Below are 25,734 nucleotides of genomic sequence, written 5' to 3' on the forward strand. Positions count from 1 at the left end.
TATTTAAATGAATGTCATTAATAGCCATTTCAGTACTACGATTAGGCTGAAAACCTGATAAATTTGTCTAGACAGCTACTTAAGGACAAAAAGCCAGTAAGTTGCTTGAAGACAACTTTCTCAATAATTTTTACAATGAATGTTAGGTTTGTAATTGGTCTGTAACGACTCGAGAGTTGCTTCTAGATTTTTCTTTTTTAAGTGAGACTTTAAGCTGCAGTTTTTAACGTGTTAGGAAAAATGCTTGACAAGTGAGATGTTCACTATCTGAAGTAAGTCCTCTGCTATTGTGTGAAACATGTTCACCATGTGGTTGGTACCATGTCAAGACTACAAGTGGATGATTTGAGATAACTCACAATGTCGACTAAAATTTCATTATTGATAGCACTAAACTGGGACATTTTGATATTATGGATTTAGTGTTAAAAAGCAGGTGATACTAATTCAGGCTCCATACATGTTGGTGACTTAGTTGGTCAATAATGGTGAAGAGCATTCTTTTGATTATTGTGTCGTAATCAGGCCAGTCTATCTTTGAAGAAGTATCTTTGTGAATATGTTGCTTGGTTTTACGCCATCTGAGTTCAGCCTTCGTACATGGTCTCTTTTGGAGTTGAACTGCAGCAGCATTCCTCCAAGGTGCTTTCTGTTGGCATCACTTTGATTTTTTTATCTTGAACTGGTGCAATCTCATCCAACACTGACACTGTTTGAGCTGAAGGATCCAGCAAAGCATCAGCAGAGTCAGACGGTTGGCATGGTGCAGAGTACATCAATGCTCATTTCATTGCTCCATAAACTCTCTTACAAAACTGTATGAGGTGTTGTGCGCCGCCATAGACACTGGGGCGACATCTGGTGCCAAAGCGCGTAAATGGCCACTAACTCGACACGAATGGACTTTAATTGACGCTTCTGATTGTTTTTTTTACAAATAGAGGTGACGTGATGACGTTTCCTTCCCTTTGCTTCATTTGATCGCCAGAAAGCGCATGAACGTGAGCAGACACAAAAAACAGGCAATGTGTTTCGTACTGAAAGCAAGAATCCTAGCAATTTGGATGTTAACAGCGACCCTTTCCAGCAGTTTAATAGCCTTCGGCTTGGCTGCGGATGGGGACCGGAGCGTGGAAGAACTTGCAGAGTTGAATCTGGAAAACCAAGCTGGGTCCAAAGGAGAAGGCACCGTCTACCTCGAGATACGGGGTGTGGCGGATGCCGGTGGGTCGGCAGGGTCGTCGCTCAGACACAGACCACAGACCGACACAAGCAGTCCATCTGCAGAGACAACTCAAAGCGTTTGGACCACTCGAGCTGAGAACGCCAGCCTTGAGGAGCCCTCACTCCCACAGATGGTGTTCAGCTCAGAGGTCTGGCCGCAGAGAAACACATCCTCACAGAAGAACCGCACACTAGGTCGGTCACTGAAGGCCCCTGAGAAAGTAAGACCGCAGCAAGGAGCTGTAGCTTTAGACGGTGGGTTTGTCAGATTTTCCAGACACGCTCCCTTTCACATGTAAGCTATGTGGGTACTGAAAAGAGCGTCTTATTAAAAAGGGCAAGGCCAGTCGATCAGTCAATATTTTCTTGGTCGACTAAGGTTTTTATTACACACAGCTTCTAATTAAAATCATACACTATATTGCCGAAAGTATTCGCTCGTCTGCCTTCACGCACATATCTTGAGAGCCCATTCTTAATCCATAGGGTTTATGATGCCGGCCCGCCCTCTGCAGCTATAGCAGCTTCAAATCTTCTGGGAAGGCTTTGCACAAGGGTTAGGAGTGTGTTAATGGGAATTTTTGACCATTATTCCAGAAGTGCATTTGAAAGGTCAGACACTGTTGTTGGAAGAAAAGGCCTGGCTCACAGTCTCTGCTCTACATCATCCCAAAGGGGTTCTATCGGGTTGAGGCCAGGACTCTGTGCTGGCCTGTCAAGTTCTTCCACACCGAACCGGCTCATTCGTGTCTTTATGGACCTTGCTTTGCGTACTGGTGCCCAGTCATGTTGGAACAGGAAGGGGTCATCCCCAAACTGTTCCCACAAAGTTGGGAGCATGAAGTTGTCCAAAATCTCTTGGTCTACTGAAGTATTAAGAATTCCTTTCAGTGGAATTAAAGGGCTGAGCCCAAGTCCTGACAAACAGCCCCACACCATAATACCCCCTCTACCAGACTCTACACTTGGCCCAGTGCAGTCAGACAAGTATCATTCTCCTGGCTACCACCAAACCCAGACTCATCCATTGGATTGCCAGATGGAGAAGTGTGATTCGTCGCTCCAGAGAACACGTCTCCACTGCTCTAGAGTCCAGTGGTGGCGCTTTACATCACCGCATTTGATGTTTTGCATTGCGCTTGGTGATGTAAGGCTTGGATGCAGCTGCTCAGCCATGGAAACCCATTCCATGAAGCTCTCTATGCTGTTCTTGAGCTGATCTGAAGGCCACATGAAGTTTGGAGGTCTGTAGCGATCCACTCTGCAGAAAGTTGGCAACCTCTGCGCACTGTGCCTCAGCATCTGCTGACACCGCTGTCATTTTACGTGGCCTACCACTTTTTTGCGGATTTGCTGTCGTTCCCAGTCGCTTCCACTTTGTTATAATCCCACTGACAGTTGACTGTGGAATATTTAGTAGTGAGAATTTCCCGACTGGACTTGTTGCACAGTACCACCATCACATTACCATGCTGGAATTCAGAGCTCCTGAGAGCTACCCATTCTTTCAGAAATGTTTGTAGAAGCAGTCTGCATGCCTAGGTACTTGGTTTTATGCGCCTGTGGCCATTGAAGTGATTGTAACACCTGAATTCAGTGACTTGGATGGGTGAGTGAATACTTTTGGCAATAGATGTTTGAGAGTGACAGTGTATCCTGAACATGTCTAAGTATTGTGATCTTTTTGCCATATTGCCCACATGTAACGCATATGGAAGTGTATGGGTCTTTTTTTTTTTTTTTTTTTTTTGTTTTTTTTTTTTTTCATTTACTGAATTAGGTGGGATTATCAACTTTTAGTTGACATGGCTTGCTAAGAATTTGGGAGCAGCTTTATAACGAACTCTTACTGAATTGATGCTGACATTGAGACATTGAACTATGTGCTATAACAATGTTCTTTGTGTAGGATCTGAGGGTAAAAAGGAGGATGGAAAACTAAATGATCCTTCCTTCATTGCTCAAGAGTGGTTAAAAATGAGGCCTCTAGTGCGTTGTTCTAGAGATGCTATGACCCTAACAGCTACAGGAAGGGGCTACACTCACTTTCTGGTGGACAGAGGTTAGCCTATTGCATGCACTCACATTGACTTTACCTTTGTTTAAAAATTGCTTTGTATATGTATTTGTAAAGGTATGGTGTAATGGAGGGGACCCTGTTAAAGGGGACTTTCACCAATTTTTCTAAATTTCTGTGTAGTAGTTAGTCCTTGATCTAAAGTCATTCAGAGTGGTTTGATGTGAAGTATATCAATTTTTATTTACTGTCCAAAACCACCATTGAACCTACATGCCTTTGGACTTTTGTAATGTAAATGTAGTCACAAATCTGTAAAGATATTGTTTCTTTGGGGATTTTGCCTTACACCCCCTGCATGTAGTCTTCTGCTATGAATGGATTAAAATACATTTTAAGCCAAACCACTGTCATAAATCAATGTCAGACATCAGGCCCCATTTCATGTAGTAACCTTCTGTGAGGAAGCTTTGAAGTGTTGCACTCTTAACACATCAGGTTCCCATAACCACAACTGCAAACAGTTTTAACTGAAGCGCTCTGTTCTAGAGGTTTCTCTACAATGGAGCTTTTCACATCAAAATGCTTGGAATGACTTACATTTCAGTCATTAATTATGAAAATTATGTCCACATCAAGTGATGCAGATAAATAACTTAACTCTTTGCAGTGGATGCAACCCCTGTGTCTGTGCTTCATCTGCCACCAAACTGTGGCTTCTCTTTGAAGACCTCAGGGAGACACATGGAACTTACAGCTCTATTTGAAGGGTGCTATGTCTTACAAGAGGTATGCTTGCCATTTTATTTCTTGCTTGAGTCGCAGCATTTCTCGAGTCATGTTAACTTTCCATGTGTCCTTCTTATTCTTTGTAAAATATTCAGCAAGCACTTGTCACTTTTCCAATTTTTCCCTACCCCAAAGATGGCTGGGCAGCTAAGAAATGTTGGCTGAAGTTATTTTATAGCAAAGTCATGAGACTACTGACTAACCAGCAAAGAGTGGTAACAAGTGTCAGTTGGCACCAACCAGTTAGCATCGTGCAAACTATTTTAGTTGATAAGTAGTCTTAAATTATTGCGCTTGTGGTATCTGACACAATAAGCTGTTATCTATAAAATGGGTGAACTTTTGAACAAAATTAAGGCTCAAAGATGGCAACATCTATTTTAGGTATGTGTCCTATCCTGTCAATTTACATAGACAAAGTAATGTTTGAGTTGTTAAACACAATCAGGTCAATTTGAGAATTGAAGAACTCTACTTGAGGCAAGCTTTTTGATGTCTGCAGATTTTGCAGTGCTAATTAAGGTGTGTGTGTGTGTGTGTGTGTGTGTGTGTGTATACACACATTACATATTTGCTGCATTAGCCTTGTATCTCCACTGCAAAATTGAAGCAGCAAACTTCATGCACAAGTGTCTTGGCTGAGTGGTTACATTTGAAGTAAGCAGGAAACCACAAATTTGATTCCTATCCTGAACACTTTCTTAAACTGTGCTGTATATTATGAAGGCAGCTACTAACCTACTGAATCCATTTCTTTTACATGAAGGTGTTCCATGAAATCATCTCTCTAAAATGCCTTGTATTTTAATGTATTTGATCTGTATTGTTTTCTGTTCCATTAGAATGGAAGTTATGTGTTGCCACTGCTGTGGTGGGGAAAGCCAGTGAAGATTCACTGTCCTATGAGCTCTTCTCATCAGGGTACTCCTTCTGGCTTCTGCTTGACTTTTGGCATGGTTATAAAGATGAAACATGCCCAGGGGGCTATAGAGGACCATAAGGTCCAAGGTGAGCTCCAAACTGACATAATTTGAGTGCATACAGGCATCTTTATCGTAATGTTTGTTTCGACTTGATTTGACCATAGACTCTTTAAAAAAAACAACAACTTTAAGTAAACGTCATTAATAAAGAGCTGCAGCTTGCTCAGTCTGTTCTAACATTGAAGTTACTAGAACTACTTGCACAATGTTCTGAAATGAACAAGTTTGTTTAAAACTAGTTTTAATTGTTCATTAGGTTTTTTTTTTGTGTTCCTTTTCTTGTCTTTAGTGAATGGCGAGTGGCTTCCTCTTTTGTCTGATGCATGTGCATGCCGTGTGGAGTCACCATTTGAAGAACTAGTCCTCTTCATTCCTTTCACAGCTCCATGCGCTAGGGTAAGTTTCTTTTGATATCTCCTTACATGTTTTAAGGAAAAGGTGGATTGCTGAGGGTACAGACAGAAGTCTTTAAAACGGTCAGCATGTAAAGGTTGCCTGTGGTATGCATACTCTAGAACAAATGGAGCAGGAGACTTAAATATAACGTTTCCAAAGACTTCACTTTCTTCTAACAAAGCTATTCCTTGATGTAATGAAAATCGTAAATTAAAATGGTCACTTTTTATGCCTTAGTAATTAAGATTCATCAGTAATAAACATTGTCTTTATGCCTCAGTAAGTTGCGTCTGATGGAACCAGCATTTAAATTAACACTAAATAACACTAGTTCATACCGTCTGCCTTAGCGTCAGTGTTTTTGTTTTTCACAGGATGGAGGAAGCACCCTCAATGTCCTTTTGAATGGAAAAGAGTTTACACTCTCCTGTCTACCTCCCCTCCACCTCCCCCACTATCCTTCTGCTGAGTTTTTTCAACCACTTCATCCAGGTCAGACGGAGACCCGTTTTACCCCATCTGGACCAAATCCCCCATTCAGCTCACTTCTAATGAAACGAGAGACCCCTGAACCACATGTGGTGCCTCATCAACTTTATCCACAGCCTTATATACCACATCTTTCTCCTGGGTTTTTCCTGGTCAAATACCCTAATACCCATGTGATGGGTCCAGACTTTGCTTTTGGGATGCCCATCATGCGGCAACCCTATGGCTTTACTGACCCAGTGCTGCCGTTTCCTCAAGCAGCACCACCTGTTGATGCCCCAGGAACCCCCATATATCAGTACTCTCTTATACCATTATATCATGAACCTGACATGGCTGGAACTGCAACTACATCACCAAAAGCTACTATTCCACTTTTTCCATCTTCTGTTGGGCATAACCCAATGATGCCCATGATGTACTCTCATCATAACCACAAGCTTTACCCCATGCATCTCTACCTGAACCCCGCTTACCATCCTTTCAGTCAGTCAGAACCAGTGCTGCCAAGTCCAGTCCCAAAATTTACTACTGCTGCAATTTCAGTACCAAAACACATTTCAAAGCATCCTGTGGTTCCCACACCTCTAGAACACAAAGTTCCTCAACTTCCATCTAGAGTTCCAGAGCTCCCAGTGGCTTCTTCCAAGATGGTGCCATCCCTTACTTGCATTGGGAATCGTTTGGCAGCAGCCTTGCCATCTGCAAAAATGGAGTCTGTTAAAGTCAAAGGTAAAATATGTATAAACTTATTTCATGTCAGGAACTGGTGGTGTCATTTGAAAGCCATACAGCATTCTCTACTCTTAAACTAACCACCCAAAACTAGTCTAGATTGTAATACTGAGAAACTTGTAGGAATAAAGTTCTTTTGGGGGAGTCGATTTGGCTTATGAAATGTTAAAGTGGATATGGAATGCTCCTCTATGAGCTTGAAATGTGAAATAGTGGAATTCCCCATTAAATGTCAGTCAGGTCTCTACAACAGGTGGACATGAAGCACAGTTTGGTGACTTCCCTGCTCATACACACCTGGTTCAACTTTAAATAATGGTTTGGCTCGGTTGGTGTTAGAATAGTTTGGTAAATTAAGACATTTCCAAACAGTGTTGGGCTTCCATTGGTGAAATCGGTGAACCTCTTCTGGAGTCTTCAAGGGTGTTGTAAAACTCTAAGAAAGGAAGGGGAAAGCCTTCAAATCTGTTTATGGTTCCCAGCACTTCTCTAGATCTAATCTGTCTAGACTTGCATTCAGATAAAGTATACACAGGCCTTAATGTTGTTTCTCCCCTTGCATGTTTAGATGCGAAGAGGAATATGTGGGTACCGGTGTCCTCTGCTCCAGCACGCTGTGGGTATTCACTGCAACGTAAAGGCAGGGGGGTGGTATTATCCTCCCCTCTACCTGCCTGCCACTCGCGTAATCTGGTGAGCATCACCATTTCACCCGTCTGACTCTGAAAGTAGCCATGTGTTTAGTCGTGTCCCTTTGTCATTGCTGAGCTCAGACTACTACCATATGTCTTATTTAAAGCCTTGTTTTTGTGGTTTTGGTGGTTGTATTGTAAAGTTGGGTAATGTGGCAGTATATTATGTTAAAATTGTCACAATATGCATTTGTTAGTGTGGATATTGTCAGTACTTAAAAAAAGCACATTTCATTAGAAAGAACAATTAATCATCCATAATTGGATACACTGCACCTTTGAAGTAATGTATAAAAACCTTTTGTAAGCAGTATTTGTTAGCTTTTTTTCCCCCTACACTAGCGCTGTTGGTGCATTTTATGTTCCAACTTTAACACTAACTGTTATGTAATGTAAATGCTTCATTGGCCAGACTATCTACCTTTTTATTTTACATGTTTGATGGTCAATAAGTCTGATGGACCAATACAGACACATTTTGCTGTGGTGTCACTAATTGTGTATCTAGAGTAAGGTTTTAACGTAGTGTTGGTGTTTGGTTTTTTTTTTTTTTATGTGGAGAATTGAGCATCATTTTAAACTGCCTACATCCTCTTTCTTCTCTTCTGCAGTCCTCTTCACTGTTCTCTCTTTCACTGAAATTCTGGGATATTATCCAGTTGAAACACCGTGTTTTGCAACTCCGCTGTCTCACCACTGAACCTCAGGAATCACCTCCCACAACAGCAGAGTCACTTGCTCCCTGGACGTGGGACACAGCCAGTACCGTGCCTAAACCTAAGCAGTCATTTTCACAAGCTAAGCCTGTGACTTCACCTTCCCAGCTTCAGAAACCTACACTGTTCTCGTCGCCCAAACCTACAGCACTATCTTCGAAACCCTTCGTCCCCCGAATCCTGTGTCGCTCTCAACATATGAGCATAATACTGTCTTCTCGAGCCATTACAGGCCTGACTGTTCAAGGTGAGTCTTAGTTAAAATCATTTTACATTTTTCATACAATTCCATTTGTGTTGAGTTAGCAGGTGTTTTTGGATTTCTTAGCATGTCAAACAAGTTTGTGGTAGCAGCTGTGATGCAGATGCGGTAGATATAGTATTTTAAGCTTCTTTAAGAAATTAAGTTTTGAAATTTGTCATACTGAAAAGGTGCAAGTTTCATAGAAATATACCACTCACTGACTATCCCTCATAATTTTATCAAACTAGTTCCTCACTAATTTTTTTAAAAATAAGAGCCTTTTTTTGGCTATTGCCAAATTTGCCATATTTAACTCCAGGAAATGCTGTCTGCCACTGTAAAACTCCTGCCACTTATGTGCAGTATTTGTCATGTTCTGCCCCTCACAGCTCCCTCTGGTGGCAAAGGAGAGAATATGAAAGCAGTGCCAATAGACGAAGCTCCGCATCATTGTGGATATTTGGTGAAGGAGGACCAACATGGATTTATTACGATCTTCCTGCCCTACAAATCCTGTCACATGATTTATCAGGTCTGTATCCTTTAGTTACAGCAAGACTTCTACAGAAGTCTGCCAGCTTAGCTGTGATGGGTAAAAATTAGGTGTCCAAAAGAGTGGCTTATTTTTTTGTATCTATATGCTCAAAACCTCCTTACAAAAATCAAAGCATCAAAAAATACTAATCAGGATTTCGCATGATTTCAAATTTGTCTATGAAGTTTCCAGTGTTCTCTTTGCAGTAATCTGTGGGTGCAGTGTAAATATTGATTGCTTTGTAGCATCTTAAATTTGTACACTTGAAGTTTGGAATGGACATTCAAGTGACTCCTTACATTTTTGTTTGTCAGTAAACACTTAATGTATTTACTGTTACTTTTCAAAGGATGGACAGTACCAGATTATGCTTAAATATCAGTCTGCGGACGGTCTTGGAGTTGAGGCCTTGCTGTCGTGCCAAGTTCCAACAGGTTATGGTATGACAACTGATATCTTTGACAACAGTTTGGTTAATAGATTTTCATAGATTTAGACCTATTAAAATGCAGCAAACTGTGAAAGACAAGCATATAAGTCTCGCTGATCCTCTGGTAAAAAGTTTCACTTGAATTTACTGATGCTCCCAGCAGTAAAAAGTGCAATACTTTATCACTGTAGTCAATCGCTGGTATTGAAAGTCTCTGACATGATTGTAGCCTTTTAAGTATGCAGTTTTATAATGTTAACTGGTCCCTGTGTTCTGGTTGTTGGCTGCATTGCTTGTAATTCTAATGCCAAACTAAAGAAGCAAACTTCAGACAGCAAGCTGAGGTCTGCAGGTTTTGGCTGATTAACTTTCATATAATTTTAACATCTTTGTTTAGAATGCAGTCTGCCTGTTCAACTCCAGTTAGCCTGTGGGCCCAGCTCAGTTTCAGCAGTAGAATGCCATGGCCTGGGCTGCTGTTACTCCTCTGATACTGCTTTCTGCTACTACCCCATGGACGGTGAGTTTTTCACCAGTTTTACATGTTCAAACCGTGCGTGTGGTTGCCACCAAGTATTTTATAGAGTTTTCCACCAGGAGGCACCACATGAGTGACTGACGGTGACTGACTGGGTTATTCCTGAGACTGCGCAGTCAGTGTGGAACAGAAACCCTTAATCCGAAATAGTCAAGTTAAGCAAGTGTCATTATGAACACATGAGATGAATAGACAATGTGCTGTTTCACTTTCTACTGTGCATCATGTGGAGCCTTCAATTTAAGTCTTAGCCTTTACAAAGTAGCCTACAATCAAGTTAATTTGTTTTTTCTTCCTACAATGTGCAGCAGCCTGTGCATTTCCTGTTCATCACATTATGTTAATGTGTTAGAAACTGATGCCATTATGTCCTGAAGACACGAGAAGCTAGGCGTGGGGGGAAAATCGATTCTTCGATGCAAAGCGATGCGGCTGTTGATTCTGAATCAATTCATGAATATCAATTGATTTTTGTAAATTTATATTGTAATGTTGATGGAGCGCAAAGGGCGGAACTTGGAAGTGCAGAAGTGCACCGCCTGGACAGTCTGTGGTGGCACATAACAAACACATCTGCTTTAAGCTTTAGCTCAGCTACAGTGGCGCTTCTTCCGTTTGCGCCAGAAAACTTTTCCTCAGAAGTAGAGCAACATATTGTAAAATGTCTGTTTTGGCTTTTTGTTTGAATCTTCCCGTTCCACCTTAAATTTTGACCGAGGTGCCGAATGTAAATGTGGCACTATTTAAGATGGAACGGGAAAATTAGACTAGTGACTTCATCTTCGTAACTTTTTAGTGTTTCAGTCTCGATTTAACGTCTGTCTACAATGAAACCAAAACCGAAGTTATAAAATCACTAAAGGAAACTGGCAGGACCGCTGTAACATGTACCTCATGGACATCCACTACCACAGGATTTTTTTACCATAACAGCACATTTTATTACAGATGAGTGGCAGCCAATCTCTCGTGCTTCCAGTTCACTAACCACACTTCCATTTGGTTTATTAAAAAAGATAGTGGATGTAAATGCATTATGGCTCACTACAAATACTTTGCTTTAAAACCACCATGTCCTTAGACGGTAAGAAAATGGAAGCCCTGTATAGAATGCATCGATAATCATTTTAGAATTGCATCGCAGCCTCGGAATCATAAACGAATCGTGAGGTGCCTAGAGATTCCCACCCATAAGAGAAGCAGTGGTGACTTAGGTCACTTAAAATGTAGGGCCTGCATACTCTGACACTCAATGCCATTGCTCTTTGTCAGACGAAGTCTGGTGTGCTGAAATTTGAGGCAGAAGATGGGTCAGTTATTGACGGTCAGTGCCATGTGTGGTATTTTTGTTTGAAAATGCCCACAAACTAGGTGAATCAGAAGATTGAATCAGCTGATTTCTAGCCAACAACTTACTAAAACTTGATTTTGACCAATTTGGGTGTTGCTCCTGTCACATGATTTGCGCTTCCAAACCAGTCAGCAGATGTGCTGCCAAGCCACCTTTTTCTTCCCCAGCTTGAACTTCAGTTCTTTCAAAACAATTTTGCTTTTTTGACGGACTAGAGTTGAAACTTTTCTGGTATCTTTATACTACCAACATTGAATTTTAAGCCTCACGCCATTAAAAAGTTGGTGTTCTAGGCTTGGACCTCAATTTATAGAAAATACGTTGGAGTTTAAGTTGCAGTCCCAGTATTCAGAAAAACTGTGCTTAAATCAATTTGACTAATCTAAATACCGTGGTCCTACTCTGCATGTGACTTAAGCGAAATCGGTGGCATGTGAGTAAAGAGAATAAGGAAGGCTTAGAATTGTCCAGTACCATCAGCCATCTTTTTCCCACAATTTGCTTCTCTCCTCAGAGTGCACAGCCGACCGTCATTTTGTCTTCTCCATCCCTGCGTCCCTCACGGACCCTCCCCTCTCACCTGCCCTCCTGGTTGCTGCTGGCAACAGCTCCTGCACACCGCAAAGGGTGGTGGCAGACTCTGCCCTGTTTAAGGTCCCATTGGATGGATGTGGTGCTCATAGATATGTGAGTATGAATATGATCACGCTGAGAATCTTTCATCTGATACAGAAATGTTTTACTTTAATGGTCTGTTTAATGCAAGAGATTAGGCAGTTTCTAAACTACTTTAGAGTTGTCCATGCTTTTTAGATGCTTCTGAACACTTTGCCCTGCTTGAGGGTGTACACTGCTGTTGTAAAAGGTATTTCAGATGTTAAATATCCTGTAATTAGGTATTCACTACTTATTTTTGCCAAGTTATCCCCCTTCAAATTTGTTTGCCACTTCCTAGCTTATTTGAAACCTGTGAAGTTGCACAGAGCTTGTGTATTAATCATTAATAATATGAAACTGAGTATAAAATATGACATGGATTCCAAACTTTAACAGCACTGTGTATAACTATCAGTTTGTCACTTTATTATTTAGGAAGTGGGTAAGACTGTGATCTACATGCTGGAGATTCTGAACATGGTGCAGTCCCTCAGCCTCAACCATGGAACCATCACCAGAGATTCACCGTTCAGGTATACATATAAGTTGAAGTTGTGTGGTTATTTTTTTGTAATCAAGTTCTTTGGCTGTTTGTAAAAACCTACTCGGTCAAATAATCAGTTCTTGATTACGAATCAGTGATGACATCCCTGGTTGGTTGTGCATCTTTCTTGCAGGTTGCTGGTTGAATGTCGGTATCTGCCTGGCACCCTGGCAAGTGTGAGTTATCTGGTAAAGAGTCCATCTCTTGGACCATCCATTCAGGCTCAAGGGGTTTTTGGAGTCCAGCTCAGGATTGCTGAAGGCAAGTCTCGTATAGAGGAAATTTTACCATTTTTGTGGTGTTGGCAATGAATAACTTAAGTTTAAGAAAATTGCTTAGAGAATTGTAACCTCACTTATTACACTTTAAGCTTTGACAGACTTAATAGTAGTAATGCACAACCTTTGTTTTTAGTCCCTTTCAGTAGATGGTACCTGGTTTTGTTTGTAAAGTAACATTTTTATTTTATGCTTATTTCAACATGTAATCTTATTTCAATCAACTCAGATCAGTATTACAGTCGCTACTACCCACAATACCACCGGCCCCTGCAGAAGCTTCTAGGAAAACCCCTTTATCTAGAAGTGCGTCTGCTGAACCCTCCAGATCCCAGTGTGGTACTTTTGGTGCATTACTGTGTGGCTTACCCACGCTCAGCACAGTCTGCATGGGTCCTCATCTATGACGGGTACAGTTCACAACTGTAGATCACTTGCTGAGTTGTTGATGCAGTAGATTTATAGATTAAAGCAGTTTGAGGCTGTATATTGAGATTATCACATTTAAGGGGTTTTTACTTCTCTTAGCATTGTGGCCATCATCCGCTTAACTGTGGTTAAAAATTACCAACCAACATCTTTGACTGGCTTACTGTTACAAATAAACTTACTATGCAGGTACATGATTCATTCAAGGTACAATGTAAGTGTACCCTCAAAGGTACAACAGTGGTTTTAAGGTCCAATGGTGTACCTTACATGAGTTTTTCCTAGTGGAAATGTAGTTTTTTGTACCTTTTCATAAACATATGTATTAAATCAGAACTATAAAATAGCCTAGGGATGAGACGGGGTGTATGGAGTCGATACAACTTAGAAAATATAATTTCAATGGATTATGGTAGTTGTTTCCTGACTTAAGGTGCTGGGATGTACCCCTGAGGGTACTACCCCAGTGAGTGTATGGCTTTACGAAGGCAGCAAAATGTGTAAAATACTTCACTGTTCATTGAATAATTTAAATCACAACCAGTTTTAGCCAAACAAAATTATCATTCTGTGAGCAGCGCAAGAGCTCTTAACTTTAATACAGAGTTCAGTGGTTGTGTTGACCTAACAGCAGCTTTAAATGTCTCATCCAGTCAGTTCTTTTTGAAATGCACTAATCTTTTCTGGCATGTTAAGAAAACATCCTTTTGGTAGTAATAATCATTAACGTAATTTGCACTATATCTAGTCACATTGACAAGAGACCAGAGAAACGGCCACTGTCTTTGGTTATGCATGTACATGCTCATCCTGCTCCATAGGTGTCCAAACCCCCTTGATGTGACTCCAACCCATGAGCCCCCTGCCCCTCCTCCAAAGGCAGTGGCCAGCCATGTTAGACGATTCACTGTCAGCACTTTCCAGTTCCTGGAAAGCAGTAAGGCACTTTTGGAGCCTGATGAGGAGGAGAAAGAAGAGGTACTGTCACCTGCACTAAATTGTTTAAAAGGAGGAGACAAATGTGGCTTCTGTCAATCATGGGAAACCATGCTCATGTAGAAGTCCTAATGCTTTAGGGAGATTTTCTGATACAATTAAACAAAACATCTGCTAGTGTAAAGTTAGTGGAGACTTGCTGATTTATTTATTTATTTTTTCCCTCCCCCCTCCCTTCTCAGATTTATTTCATGTGTGCCACTGAGGTGTGTTTGCCCTCTGAAGGACCATGCATAGAAGGTTGCTTTAACTGTGAGTACATAAATTCCTTGTTACCGTTGGCTTACTGCCTTAGTTTTATGGACACTAGTTTGGAATCAGTTTTCAGTTTCTCTCTTCCAGTACCCTACATCTTAAGTAAAGAGTTAGGAAACTGTTTATATAATAGATGATTTCTAGACTTGTCTAGCATGCACAGAACTGTGGATGACTTTAGTTTTTCTGAGAAATCTATGCAGCATGAAGTGGTAATACTAATATCCATGTCTCTAATTTCAGTATCAGATTTGGTGGATAATTATGGTGCATCTTAAATTTGATAATGTCTTGTTCAAAGTGCATATCTACTCAGTATTGTACTAGATGGGTGGGTGGTGACAATTTGGTATTGTGCTAGATGGGTGGTGACTTAGTTTACTAAATGGTTGTAGAAAAGCAGGATCAACCTGCATCAGTATTTGCCAGTCACATAAACAAACCGATATCAGTTGCTTGTGAGGCAGAAGGTAGCTTCTTATTTGTAGGTGTAGAAACGGTGTGACCCTTTGAAAGGTGCAGTAGGATGGGTACAATTATATTAATATAATGACTGAGTGATCAAACATCTCTCTGAATTTTTATTTATTTTTATAAAACTCAAGATGACGATGCTCCTGCAGTGAAGTCCTGAGGATGGCTATGCTGAAAACCATGCACAACAATAAATAAATGTCTTCAACCTTTAACCAGAGTCATCATTTGTTTCAGAACTAAGTTAATTGCAGTGTTTAACAAAACAGCCAGATTCATGTCCTCATTCACAGTTTGGGAAATCTTTAATACACAGAAAAATCCAGAGCAGACATGTATGCTCAACTGAAAGGTCTGTAGTGCTTTCTGCTGTGTGTGATGAGATTAGAACTTTGGCTGAAGGCTTTTCCACACACTCTGCACACATGTGGCTTCTCTCCTAAAAAATGAAGGGGGGGATAGAAGCAATGTACATGTTAGAGGAATTTTGTACACTTTTGCAATTTCACAGATGACCTGAATCATTTTTTGCTATAAAATCAGTCTTTATTTTAAGGCACAATGTTTAGTAATTGGCATTGCAATTTGTCTTCATAACCCTCTGTATACAATATGCAGATCATTCTCTAACCAGCCTATGCTTTGTGTGCTGTGAGCATCCTGACCAATCACAGCTGTTCTTTGGGTGTTTGGATGCATTCAAGGCATTCATTAGTCTTGCAAGGCTAAATGTGATCTTGTACCAAGAACTCCCTGGAAGAGCCATGAGAAATTTCTAAGCCAATCCTACGCCTCGTGAAGGTTAACTCAGAGGCAATGTCTCAACATTATCTGACTGACAAGTCTGCCATTAGCCTGATGTGTTTAATATAAATGACCATTGCTGATACTTAATGACCACTGTCATTATTTTAAAAGTCTAGACTTAATATGCCTCATCGTATTAGTATTAAAATTCCCTTTTATAATCTGCATGGGAGAGATGTATAGATTTGAATATTTAATATGCTCCCAAAGAGCTGAATGTTTAGGTGCTGTATTCTATTGATTTTACTGCATTTGTAACCCTAGACAAAGCTGATGGTAGGTGTGCTCCCAGTTTCTACATAAAGGTATATGTATCAGCATTGGCAGATATGTACAAGGAAAAATGCTGGATAAATGATTCTGTTGGCCACAATACAGGTGCTTCAGATGCATGTATGAAGGTGTTCTCACCTGTGTGAATAAAGGTGTGTTTCTTCATGTCTGATTTCTGGTGGAATCTCTTGCCACAGTACTGGCAGGGGAAAGGCCGTGTGTCTGAGTGGATCAGCAGGTGTGTGGTGAGAGTCGAGGAACGCTTGAAGACTTTCCCACACACTTGACAATCAAACGTCCGTTCCTGAAACATAAGAGTGCACTGTTGGGTTTATGTCCAGGTTTGTTCATCAGGTTGCTTGTAGCACTAAGCTTCCACATTGTACACAGTCTTTACATACACAGAAAAATCTGCTTGTCCAGGATACTTTAACTTTTGTTCCTGTCCTAAAATAACGTGTATGCATGCGTGCATATATATATATATATATATATATATTTATATATTTATATATTTATATATATATATATATATATTTATATATATTATATATTATATATTTTATATATATTATATATTTTATATATATTATATATATTATATATTTATTATATATTTTATATATATTATATATATTATATATTATATATTTTATATATATTATATATTTTATATATATTATATATATTATATATTTTATATATATTATATATATTATATATTTTATATATATTATATATATTATATATATATATTATATATATATATAATTACACACTGCTCAAAAAAATAAAGGGAACACATAACTCCAAGTAAATCAAACTTCTGTGAAATCAAACTGTCCACTTAGGAAGCGACACTGACCATCAATTTCACAGCTGTCGTGCAAATGGAATAGACAAAAGGTGGAAATTATTGGCAATTAGCGAGACACACTCAATAAAGGAGTGGTTCTGCAGGTGGGGACCACAGACCACTTCTCAGTACCTTTCTGCTTTCTGGCTGACGTTTTGGTCACTTTTGAATGTTGGTGGTGCTTTCACACTCATGGTAGCATGAGACGCACTGTACAACCCACACAAGTGGATCAGGTAGTGCAGCTCATCTAGGATGGCACGTCAATGCAGCTACCTCCGCCTTTGTGCAAGGAGAAACAGGAGGAGCGCTGCCAGAGCCCTGCAAAATGACCTCCAACAGGCCACAAATGTGCATGTATCTGCACAAACGGTTAGAAACCGACTCCATGAGGATGGTATGAGGGCCCGACGTCCACAGATGGGGGTTGTGCTCACAGCCCAACACCGTGCAGGACGCTTGGCATTTGCCAGAGAACACCAGGATGGGCAAATTCGCCACTGGCGCCCTGTGATCTTCACAGATCAAAGCAGGTTCACACTGAGCACATGTGACCGACGTGACAGAGTCTGGAGACGCCATGGAGAGCGATCTGCTGCCTGCAACATCCTTCAGCATGACCGGTTTGGCAGTGGGTCAGTAATGGTGTGGGGTGGCATTTCTTTGGAGGCCCACACAGCCCTCCATGTGCTCGCCAGAGATAGCCTGACTGCCATTAGGTACCGAGATGAGATCCTCAGACCCCTTGTGAGACCATATGCTGGTGCAGTTGGCCCTGGGTTCCTCCTAATGCAGGACAATGCTAGACCTCATGTGGCTGGAGTGTGTCAGCAGTTCCTGCAAGATGAAGGCATTGAAGCTATGGACTGGCCCGCCCGTTCCCCAGACTTGAATCCGATTGAGCACATCTGGGACATCATGTCTCGCTCCATCCACCAACGCATTGTTGCACCACAGACTGTCCAGGAGTTGGCGGATGCTTTAGTCCAGGTCTGGGAGGAGATCCCTCAGGAGACCATCCGCCACCTCTTCAGGAGCATGCCCAGGCGTTGTAGGGAGGTCATACAAGCACGTGGAGGCCACACACAATACTGAGCCTCATTTTGACTTGTTTTAAGGACATTACATCAAGTTGGATCAGCCTGTCGTGTGTTTTTCCACTTTAATTTTGTGTGTGACTCCAAATCCAGGCCTCCATTGGTTAATAAATTTGATTTTCATTGATGATTTTTGTGTGATTTTGTTGTCAGCACATTCAACTTTGTACAGAACAAAGTATTCAATGAGAATATTTCATTCATTCAGATCTAGGATGTGTTATTTGAGTGTTCCCTTTATTTTTTTGAGCAGTGTGTGTATGTGTGTGTGTATATATATATATATATATATATATATATATATATATATATATGCACTGTATAAACACATACACACTAACTGGCCACTTTATTAGGTACTTGCTAGTAAAAGTTTGGACCCCCTTTTGCCTTCAGAACTGCCTTAATCCTTCGTGCCATACTTTCAACAAGGTGGTGGAAACATTCCTCAGAGATTTTGGTTGGTTATTTGAGTTCCTGTTGCCTTTCTATCATCTGGAACCAGTCTGCCCATTCTCCTCTGACCTCTCACGTCAACAAGGCATTTTCATCCACACAACTGCCGCTCACTGGATATTTCCTCTTTTTCAGACCGTTCTCTGTAAACCCTAGAGATATTTGTGCGTGAAAATCCCAGTAGATCAGCAGTTTCTGTTCCAGCCCGTCTGGCATCAACCACCATGCCACGTTCAAAGTCACTCATCACCTTTCTTCCACCTTTCTTTGACTTTTCTGAAAACTGATTGGATCTGTCCATTTTATATGCATTTAATCAGTTAAGCCAAATAATTCTGAAGCTTTCTGGTTATGCAGACAAAATGTGACATCTTTGTCAGGGGGAAAAAAAATTATATATACAATATCTCTAATTGTAACTTTCAGCAGATAGAAAAAAAATTCAAGACTTTCTTATTAGTCCTCAAAAATTAAAGCATTATGGCCCAGTCCCAGTTCTTTTTTTTTAGCCCTTCCCCTTGCTTTGAGTGTCATTTTGTCTCTTAGTACGGAGTTACAGGGTAGTGGTTGAAATCTTCCCCTATGAAATTGGGACAGCCCTTCAAAAACCCAACACATCACTAGTCAGTGGTTTTTACTTAAACAGACATGACTAATTTTGCTGGACATTTCCAAAATGCTGGTAGGTATCCTTTTGTGGTTGTCTGCAGAAAATGAGATTTTTAGAAATGCTGGTGTTATTGGTTTTTGGTTTGTGGCATTGACTTTTCAGTGCTCTGTTTGGAGTGTGCCTCTGAAAATCCTCCATTTGGAGGGCCATGTAGCCCGAACATGCCCTGCCCCTTTATATCAACAACGACCGAGATGGGATTGGGACCTAGGTGTGGGTAACGGCGTTGTTTTCATTTACTTTAGTTTTTGATTTATATGTAATAGCCACTGACCTTTGTTCTATATGGTGTCACAGGTTTGTTGCTGTTGCAGTAGACCACAGGCAAGCTGTAACCTTGATGATACTTGTACACATGGGCCTCCAGGCTGGAAAGGGAAGAGAAGAACTACAAGAGAGAAAGGGAAGACAGACCATAGGTGTTAGTGTAGTGTCGTTCTAAATCAAGTAATAAGTTGAATCTATTTCATTGAACCAACACAGCAATGACCCCTAGAACAAAAGCCTATACATCTACATCTACACTACCTCATGCAGCTTTTGAGGCTTTATGCTTGGTGAGATTTCTTACATGCTTGTGGTGTGGAAGTCAGGATGCTTTACCTTGCTGCAATTGGGACAGTGAGTGGTGGAGGAGCTGTTCAGAGCGCTGATCTGGGAACAGTCTCTGTCTTTATTGCTGGGCTGTAACAATCCTAGCTCCTGCTTGTCCTCTGTGCTGGTGGCCTGAAGATGGTGCCAAGGAACCAGAGAAGAGCCTTCACTAAAACTCTTAGTGTCTGTAAAGAAACAAATGAGTTCAATCTTGTTGCCTGGTTTTAAGTCAAAGCACATGCCAAGCTTAGAGGATCTATTTAATTTTCACATGGTGAACTGTGCAATTTTTTTTTCTTCAATGAAGTTGAATATATGGCTATGGAAATGCTAATGATTTAGAAAGGAGAAAGCAATCTGGTCTTTCATCTTAATAGGTGAGCAAGCAGGTCAACATTTAAAGTCCTTTTTTTGTGTTTAAATGCTCATTTTCTTATATGAAGAGAACTGCAGTCTTGGCATCAGTGTTCTGTGGTCAGAATGGCCACTAGGGGGCTTCAGAAAGAGGTTAATATAGTACTTCTAAAACGGATTAAAAGGCATATACCAATAGCAGTAATGTTGGTAATAGTAGATGCAAGGAATCTGGTAATTAAGGTGGTTAACATTACTATGTAGTTAGTATTAGAGGAAAGTGTTTATATTAACTAAATGTGTTCATATTTCTTCCATGCTAGCTATAAATACACAAATACACTTGAAGGGGGGGGAAGGGTTCTTTAGTAAAGGCACTGGTTTAGAACCATTTGCATGAAATAGTCCTTAATGGAGACTCTAAAGCTCCTAAACCTAGCGCTAAAGAGTTGTTCTATTGGTAGAAACTTAATCATAACAGAAGAGTCCCTTTTGGTGCTATATAGAATCTTTTTCAAATAGCTTCTGTGTAGAAACACATACAACACATTCTCCATCAATCTGAAGACTTAATTCACATGAGCAATTTGAGTATGCAAATTGTTCTATATAGAACCCAAAGTCTTTTTAAAGAGTGTAATTAGTGTTAGACTTAAAAGGAGCAAAGATTTTGAAAGGTTTTAAAGTAGTTTGATCTAATTTGTACTATTCCATTTATCCTAGATGTAGTCGATCAGCTGAGACGATGTTTAGAGTCAAGAATTTTCTTCCTTAGTTTTGAACTGAAGCTGTGAGGCTAACAAACACAAGATGTCAATAGAGAGAACACATGCCCACTACAGCTGTTGCTTAAATTGGTTGTCCCCAGCTTTCATGCCCTCTGAAGTTTTTATTTTCTATAATTGGATGGGATTTGAACAAGCAGAGAAGTTTTTGGGATGTTAGTTAGGTTTTAAAGTTTTTTTTGCTAGCAATGTTTGACTAGCTCTAGCATTAACCTAATAAAGCATTATTTGGACTTCAAACCTGTTCTGGTTGATCAAATTAGAAAACTTTTTGCCCTTTTTTTTGGGCAAAAATTCCTTTAAACTTCAGTTCCTCTCTGCCATAAGTGCATATTTATAGCTATAATTATGACTACACATAGTTATGCAGTTGTAAAGGCACAATACTTCAGTAGTAGTAAGTAAATAATTCAGAATAGTTATTGAATGATTAGTGGTAGTAAGTGAATAATTGTAGGTTAATTAATAAGTGGATAATTAGCCTGAGTTTCAAGAGGTTAAAGAAATACAGTAGTGAAGGGTTGATGGCTTCCACTGTCAGCCATGCAGTCATTAGAAAAATGGAGAGAAAAAAAGTTTTAAAACAGGTATGAAGAACAACTATACACTGTTCACCTGTGGTCCAGCTGTTGCAGAAATCCTGGTGTATATTGGCTTCTTGTGTAGATGAAGACTCCACACTCTGTTCTGGTTCTTCTCGAGTTATGGGCGACACTATGGGGGCAGTCGAGGGAATGCCAAGGTATGGTGTGCAGTCAGTGGGGAGAGGAGAGCGAGAGCCTCCCCTTCTCCTCTTTTTCACTAGGAAGGAGCGAGGCATGGTTTACAGAAGTGTAAAGATCTAGAATTAGAATTGGAGAAATTCAGTTAACTGCTGCAAGAAATTGTTCAAAGAAGAACCTTCTTCGTACCTTTTGCTTACTGTTATGGAAGAGCAAAAAACTGCTTTCTCCACTAGATGGCAACGTCATGTTCACTTGCCAGTTTATTATAACTGGAAAAACCTACATTGTACATGCTTAATGGCCATTTTACCAGATACACATACTTTATAGGTGCACTTTGTAGGTTTGCAGTTACTGAATGTAGCCCATCTGTCTAGGGGTGGGCCAGTGGGACTTTTGTCGATGGGCCTCAGACCACAAGGCTTTAGTGGGCTCAAGATACTTAGAACAATCCATAGCAGACACACGCCTTAGATCAAACACAAGCTGTTATGATATCGGCAAAAGAAAACCAAAAAAAGAAATTAATTTGCCCTGCCCACAGTGCACGAAAACACAAACGTGAACCACTGCTTAATTCCCCTTTAAGATCTTATTTGTGTGTGTATGTATGTGTTTATGTCCACGGGCTGTTCCTGTCCCATCCTGACTATTAGTGGAAAGGGGCCACCATAGGACCACTACTGGCCGGCTAGTATTTGGCTGATGGACTATTCTCATCAGTGATAACTCGGTAGTGGCATGGTGGTATGTGCGTCAACATTCAAACAGTGGGTCAGAAACTCACCAAGGATGAAGAGCTAAAGAATGACTGACACCAATTGTGCATGCAAAAGATGAGCAATAGTTTGTGTACGTATACAAGTTATACCAACAGGATACATGACTAATAATGTGGCCAGTGATTGTACACAGTGTTTAGGACCTCCAACACTGCTATGGCTCATCCACTTGAGCGTTTTAAAAGGTCCCAGATAATACTTGCTCCTCTGATGGTCCCTTTCTTTTAATGTACAGGAGCAGTCAGTTGTGCAGCAACAAGTAAGTTAGTTTATAACTGTAAAGCTACCACTTATATGGTAGATGTTTCAGATAAAATGGCCATTGAATATGTATGAAGTGTCTCTAGTACATCTGCATTATGTTAAAACATATGTTGTACTAGTGACCAAGTAAGATGTTCTAAGGACTCAGCGGAGGAAATTATTGAACATAAGGTGTCTAACAAGTGGGAAAACACAGGATCTAATAATAGTGGTGCTCCAGGTTTGGAACACAGCTTGTCCAGTACAGTTTAGAGATTTTCCTGCTCAAATGCACCTACTACACCAGCTGGCTGCCAGCTGGACAAAATCATGTATGTTTTAAACAGGGAAATACTGCCACATGTTAGAGAGTGAATATATTATAGCTATAAATGTTATTCCATACTTCTGTATCGTTTTGGCATAATGTAGTTATGAAATCAATACTGGCCTTCCCAACAATCGTACTGCAGAATGACGATGCAATAATAGGCTGTGTCGGGCCTGCACCTCATTTTCCTTGCACTAAAAATACTGACTTTACAGTTTTATTTGAGCTAGCCAGAAAATACAGCGCCAATGAAGCCAGATTTTCAGCAGCACTTACATTTCTACCATGATTGAGCTGTGGATATTTGGAATAATACACATGCTACAAACTGAAAAGGTGTATTTAGGACTACAACCGTGAGCACAAGGACAAAATAACAAACACGGGCAATACTGGAACACGTCAGAACACTTGGAAATAAAGGTTCTGTGCAGGTAAATTTTTAATTCATCAGGGTACAAATAATGTAATGTTCCCTCAAAGGCATGACAGTGGTTTTACGGTCCAATTATGTACCTGAAATCTTTGTTTTTTCCCTCCAGAGAAAGGTATGTATTTGTTCTTTGTCATAACCTAACGCGACGGGTTGTGTGGAGTCAATACAACTTAAAAAATAGAATTTCAGTGGATTATGATACAAATATGTTCCCTGTCCAAAGGTATTACGATGTACCCACGACAGTGACGGTTTCGCTGAGAGTGAAGTGAATCAAACCCAAAATTGACCCGTTTTAATTGTAATTTTCATGATTTCATGTATTTCTTAAGCCAAATGAATGCATCTGTAAGGAACCAAGTCACAGTTCAAATGTAAATAATTAAACAGATTGGTGTCGAGTCCAATATCACGGTGCATTCAAAAATGTATAAGTGAGTCAGTCTGAGTTTTGACAAATAAGAACAGAGCAGTGAGTTAAATGCATGTAGAACTGATAGGATTTACATTGAAAACAGATGGACAGATAAACAGTCAATTTGCAGATAAGTTATCTGTGTGGGGTTAGCAAATTTCTACACTGAACCCACCTGACAAGAAATCAGAATCAAAGCTCACTAGATGATGATTAAAAGCTTTCAAAGCTGTGTGCATCTGTGCTTTTTCAATGGCAAAAGAAGACAGAACCAAGTGAGTCATTTGCAGACTTGAGATAAACATGCACAAAAATGCACTGATATACAGTGATGTAAGCTTTTTGTCAATGTTCACAAATGATCTTTCGATTCATCATGTGCTCATAACTTTTTAGAAACATAACTTTTTTTTTTCCTTTTGTAATTTGTGCAACATGTTTTCTGCACCTGCACCATTAAGCAGTTTAACTGCTATGGATATGCCTAACGAATTCACATTTAGAAAAAAAAATCTTACCTGCTTAAGTGACAGTTCGTTTCCAAGATCTGCAAGAATATTTGTGATCTTAAGCCACCAAATATAAAATAAACAAAATAAACAAAAATAACTGGAAAGCAAAAGGAAATGAGTTTAATGCGCAGTAATGCTGTATAATGTGTATTAGACTTGAACTCGTGCTCTCTGCGTCTCCTCAGTAGTGAATCTGAGCGCAACTGAAACTGCGCAAGGAAACGCTTGGCAAGCAACCGCAGCTGTGTCACTTCCGCTAGCATGGCTGCAGCTTCTTGAGAAGAAACACAGACAGAGAATCACACCAACTCTCTGTACCGATAGTTCATTCAGAACTTGTAAAAACCTCTGAAGACCACAGTGGTGATGAGGAGAATGCAGCTGTGCTGCTGATGGCTGTGATAATGTACAGAGTCTGTGCTGGTCAGAGCTGTTGTGACGGTTGGTGAGAAACTCAGAGTTCAGATAATAAGAAAAACACTCTAATACCAGCTCTAACATTGATAAACGACACAAACCCACCAGCTCTAATATTGATAAACGACACAAACTCACCAGCTCTAATATTGATAAACGACACAAACTCACCAGCTCTAACATTGATAAACGACACAAACCCACCAGCTCTAATATTGATAAACGACACAAACCCACCAGCTCTAATATTGATAAACGACACAAACTCACCAGCTCTAACATTGATAAACGACACAAACCCACCAGCTCTAATATTGATAAACGACACAAACTCACCAGCTCTAATATTGATAAACGACACAAACTCACCAGCTCTAATATTGATAAACGACACAAACTCACCAGCTCTAATATTGATAAACGACACAAACTCACCAGCTTTAACATTGATAAACGACACAAACTCACCAGCTCTAATATTGATAAACAACACAAACTCACCAGCTCTAATATTGATAAACGACACAATCACACCAGCTCTAATATTGATAAACGACACAAACTCACCAGCTCTAATATTGATAAACGACACAAACTCACCAGCTCTAATATTGATAAACAACACAAACTCACCAGCTCTAATATTGATAAACGACACAATCACACCTGCTCTAATATTGATAAACGACACAAACTCACCAGCTCTAATATTGATAAACGACACAAACTCACCAGCTCTAACATTGATAAACGACACAAACTCACCAGCTCTAATATTGATAAACGACACAAACTCACCAGCTCTAATATTGATAAACGACACACTCACCAGCTCTAATATTGATAAACGACACAAACTCACCAGCTCTAATATTGATAAACGACACAAACTCACCAGCTCTAATATTGATAAACGACACAAACTCACCAGCTCTAATATTGATAAACGACACAAACTCACCAGCTCTAATATTGATAAACGACACAAACTCACCAGCTCTAACATTGATAAACGACACAAACTCACCAGCTCTAATATTGATAAACGACACAAACTCACCAGCTCTAACATTGATAAACGACACAAACTCACCAGCTCTAATATTGATAAACGACACAAACTCACCAGCTCTAATATTGATAAACGACACAAACTCACCAGCTCTAACATTGATAAACGACACAAACTCACCAGCTCTAACATTGATA

At 40.1% G+C, this 25,734-nt stretch overlaps 2 protein-coding genes across 2 annotated transcripts; one reads left to right on the plus strand and one right to left on the minus strand.

The window, feature by feature from the left end:
* Positions 1 to 956: 956 nt before the first annotated feature.
* Positions 957 to 14,987, plus strand: LOC108428243. Its single transcript, XM_017699114.2, has 18 exons — positions 957 to 1,479; positions 3,134 to 3,286; positions 3,912 to 4,030; positions 4,873 to 5,038; positions 5,303 to 5,409; positions 5,784 to 6,630; positions 7,202 to 7,326; positions 7,937 to 8,288; positions 8,675 to 8,817; positions 9,170 to 9,260; positions 9,648 to 9,770; positions 11,654 to 11,826; positions 12,232 to 12,329; positions 12,474 to 12,601; positions 12,848 to 13,028; positions 13,869 to 14,025; positions 14,226 to 14,295; positions 14,904 to 14,987. Exons 1-18 carry the CDS (start codon positions 996 to 998, stop codon positions 14,930 to 14,932), a joined length of 3,546 nt encoding a protein of 1,181 aa, XP_017554603.1. The 5' UTR covers positions 957 to 995; the 3' UTR covers positions 14,933 to 14,987.
* A 71-nt stretch (positions 14,988 to 15,058) lies between these two features.
* LOC108428245 (zinc finger protein Gfi-1b-like) lies at positions 15,059 to 24,295 on the minus strand. The gene is made up of 6 exons (XM_017699117.1): positions 24,115 to 24,295; positions 21,280 to 21,505; positions 19,535 to 19,710; positions 19,206 to 19,319; positions 15,991 to 16,156; positions 15,059 to 15,211 (listed from the first exon to the last, which is right to left on the minus strand). Exons 2-6 carry the CDS (start codon positions 21,482 to 21,484, stop codon positions 15,114 to 15,116), a joined length of 759 nt encoding a protein of 252 aa, XP_017554606.1. The 5' UTR covers positions 21,485 to 21,505; positions 24,115 to 24,295; the 3' UTR covers positions 15,059 to 15,113.
* Positions 24,296 to 25,734: the final 1,439 nt, after the last annotated feature.

Source organism: Pygocentrus nattereri, chromosome 12, assembly GCF_015220715.1.
Source record: "Pygocentrus nattereri isolate fPygNat1 chromosome 12, fPygNat1.pri, whole genome shotgun sequence".
NCBI lineage: Eukaryota > Metazoa > Chordata > Actinopteri > Characiformes > Serrasalmidae > Pygocentrus > Pygocentrus nattereri.